The sequence below is a fragment of the Poecilia formosa genome, unplaced genomic scaffold (genome assembly GCF_000485575.1).
Source record: "Poecilia formosa unplaced genomic scaffold, Poecilia_formosa-5.1.2 Scaffold353, whole genome shotgun sequence".
In the NCBI taxonomy this organism is placed as follows: Eukaryota; Metazoa; Chordata; class Actinopteri; order Cyprinodontiformes; family Poeciliidae; genus Poecilia; species Poecilia formosa.
Genome location: NW_006800292.1, coordinates 508,963 through 512,785, shown reverse-complemented (window position 1 = coordinate 512,785; position 3,823 = coordinate 508,963). Strand labels below are relative to the sequence as shown.

Here is a 3,823-nt window from a genome sequence, read left to right as displayed (position 1 = left end):
GTCTGTCTGTCTGTCTGTCTGTCTGTCTGTCTGTCTGTCTGTCTGTCTGTCTGTCTGTCTGTCTTGTTTAACTGTAATGACTACGGTTCATATAACTGGATATTCAAGAACCTCCAGAACTTCATCAGCTGTCAGTGTTAAAACAGCTTTCCACAGTTTCTTAATTGTTGCTTATTGCTCCTGACATACACCACTCCTTTCTGCCCCCGTTAAAACAGATAATATTCATGAGGTTGGAAAATCCCACCCTTGTCTTTGTGTTTGAAAGCACACTGATTGGCTGCTTGGAAATCCTTGCTCAGCTGGTTCTTAGTCTTACTAAAGAGTGCGAAGACGCAAGATTCGTCACTTGAAGGGAGTTTATTTGCCTTTGAAACAACAGACACATTTCTTAACCCTAAAACAATGAATAATGTTTCAACAATTTCACTGTTTTTTCTTTCAGGTCTGAATGAAACGAGTCGGAATCACAGATCAGCTCTCTTCTTTCTCAGTTTGATGTGTTACTGCATAACTGTCCTTGTAAATGTTTGTCTTATTCTGACTATAATCTTGGATAATGAGCTCCATGAACCAATGTATATTCTGCTCTGTGCTTTTTGTATGAATGCTCTTTATGGAACAGCAGGTTTCTATCCTAAATTTCTGTCAGATCTGCTCTCTCCTGTTCATGTCATCTCTTATTCAGGCTGCCTTCTGCAGGCTCAGGTGTTGTACACCTTTGCCTGCAGTGATCTGTCCATCCTTTCCCTCATGGCATATGACCGGTATCTGGCTATATGTCGACCACTGGAGTACCACTCTGTCATGTCGAAGCAGAGAGTCATGAAGCTGACGTCCTTTTTTTGGTTAACATCAGCTTTCATTGTTGCACTCAACCTTTTTCTAACATATAAACTAAAGTTATGCCGTCCATATATTAACAGACTTTTCTGTGTAAATTGGAGCATTGTGTCACTGGCGTGTTTCCCTAGCGAAACCTCTATTAATGAAATTGTTGCAAACATTACAATACTAATTTGTATTCTTTGTGGTGTCTTCATTGTTTGGTCATACATGTACATCATTAAAAGATGTGCCAGTTCTATGGAGAACCGGGCAAAGTTCATGCAAACATGTGTGCCACATTTAATTTCCTTGTCCACCTTTATTCTAACTATTTTGATTGATATTATTAATAATCGACGTAGTTCTGCAGATTTGGCCAAGACTTTGCAAAATTTTATTGCTATGGAATTTCTTGTCATTCCTCCCTTCATAAATCCACTCATTTATGGTTTCAAACTGACCAAAGTTAGAAACAGAATTATTACTTTTGTTACTCTCAGATGTAAATAAATGTAAGCACATTTCTTTCAGACGAATTAAAAAGCAATGCTTTCATAAACTTTTATTTACTTTGATTTTTGCTTTCTATTTAGTTTTTTTTTCTGCTCAGAAATTTTTTTTCTTTAATTCTTGTTTCAAGGCGGTGAGAGTTAACTTTACCTGTTTAAAATTTGACTTCAGAAATGTTTCATCTCAAATGGTTTTATATTTTGATATTCTGTGAAAATAAACATTTAAAAAAATAATGTCACATATGAGAAGACAATGTGTTTTGTCAATCTATTTGAGGGTTGGAAGGCAGCTGTGGAAAAAATATTGCTTGCATGATAAACCGGACAATATAAATATTTTAGCTGTTATTTGGCTGCTTCATCTTGCAGGATGTTATTTTAAACAATAAGTTGCATCTTTACTGATTAAAATCAAATTTAAAAATGGGGGAAACACTTTTCCACAAGATGATCGATTCATCCATCGTGTGTTATGCTGATAAGTATAGAAGGGATTCCCTCCTGGGAGATAACAAGGATCACAAATTTTTAAGGAACATAATCTCTGTAGAGGGTCGGACATTTAACCATGAGGAGATTGTCTTCCTGTAGCATGTCCTTGGAAAATTTTAATTTCATGTGTCCAAATTACCATTGGCCTATTTTTCATGGCCACAATTCAAAATGAGACGAGAAAGCGTGCCATTACAATCAGGTGTGTGTAAACTTCACAGTCAGGAAACAGCTACAAGGAAAACGGCTGCCCTATGTTGCAGCTGCTATCCAGGTGGAGATGGATGCCTCAGCTGCTGGTGCTCTGACCAGCCACAGCATTAGGCTTTGCAACTGGTGATGATAAATGTACACCAACATGGCCGTCATTAGGCATGAAGTTAGTACAGGAGGCAGCCAAATCCATCAAATTAACGGCTATTTTCCATACTGGAGCAACACATGGGGCTCAGCAGCAACAACAGTAGGTTAGCAAGCATTCTCTACGTGGCACTATCATCCCATCCTCTGTGTTTTTGGATGTGTTGAGGTGGCACAGAAAATTTAAACCAGCCTATTAGCAACGTCACACCATAGGCGCATAAACAATTAATCAACTTGATCAATTAAATTTAAAAATGCAGCGTCAGATTCTCCACACAAAAGTATTGCAGGAGGGATCGTTTCTTTTTACGTCTGATTCTTTCATAGGGCATCACAACTTGTACAGTTGCTTTGTGGTGCGCTCAAACAGAAGAAAACCAGTAACAGTGTTGACTGGACCTCATAATGTTTTCAGGCATTTTGAAATGCTGATACCAGCCTTTGGGCCACACTTCCTTGTCAGCACAGATAACTTTTCACAACTGAGCCATTAATATTCGATATGTCCTAAGTTTTGGATCCTTGATCTACACGTCAACAATGCTGCTTTGCTACTTTCTCTAAATTTTTGATAGACATTCAACATATGCTAACAAATAACTTGGCAGCTCACTGTCTGACATGTACATTGATATCTGCGGTTTACGTTGCCAATGATTTTTACAATATGACTGCAGACCAGAGTGGTGATACAGACATCCCTGTGCTTCAGTCTACACCCACTACAAGTGTAGACTGGAGTAAAATAATCATTTTTATTTCTAACCTGGGTCCAAGGTAGGTGCAGGAAGTCCTTAGTCCTAGTCAGTGGTTGGATCATGTGCATGTGGACTTGGTGGGTCTGCTGCCTTCTTAACAAGGTTTCAAACATTTCTTGACCCATAATCGATCAGGCCATCTGGTAGCCTATGTTTACAGTTGTGGCCTGCGGCATTTTTGTCAACCTGAGTCACATGTTTCGTTCTCTCTTCAAACATAACTTGCAGAGACATTATGTTTCTTTCAGAACTTTGGTCCGCCATGGCCACAACCTACAGGCTAATGGAGGCGGTAACACTTTATTTGAAGGGGGGTGAATAAGACTGTTATGACACTGTCATGACATAACACCTGTCAAGAACATGAATAAGCCTTCATGAATATTTATGACTGTTGTCATAAAGCGTCATTCGGTAAATGACACTTTTAATACAAAGTTGACATTATTCAAAATGTCTTTGTTATGACAACTTGACATTAACCAAGAAATCATTACTGATTAAACTTTACCTTTAATAACATAAAGATACCTAATTTTTAAAGTACAATCAGTAATACTTTTATAACAAATTTATATCATTTATATCATGGAGGCTAATGGAGGGCAAGAGTCCTGAAACTTTTAAACATGTCCCTGGTTCAACACGCCTGAATCAAATGAGTGAATTACCTCCACAGAACGCAGTCAAGTTCTGCATTCTGTGGAGGTCTTGCTAATGACCTGATTATTTGATTCACGTGTGTTGAAGCTGACATAGATACATTTATAGTTTTGTTTTTGATAAAAATGTAGCATCCTAATTTTATTCATGTTTGACAGAAGTTTTAATTTTATTAAAGAAAATATTAATATAATAAATGTTTTCTGG

The 3,823-nt window shown here is 37.6% G+C and overlaps 1 protein-coding gene across 1 annotated transcript in view; it reads left to right on the top strand.

The window, feature by feature from the left end:
* LOC103153517 (olfactory receptor 63-like) overlaps positions 1–1,518 on the top strand; it is a 4,259-nt gene extending 2,741 nt beyond the window's left edge. Inside the window, exon 2 of the mRNA XM_007574464.2 lies at positions 446–1,518. Within this exon, the coding sequence (XP_007574526.1) occupies positions 446–1,338 (893 nt within the window). The 3' untranslated portion in view covers positions 1,339–1,518. The remainder of the gene's footprint in view (positions 1–445) is intronic.
* Positions 1,519–3,823: the final 2,305 nt, after the last annotated feature.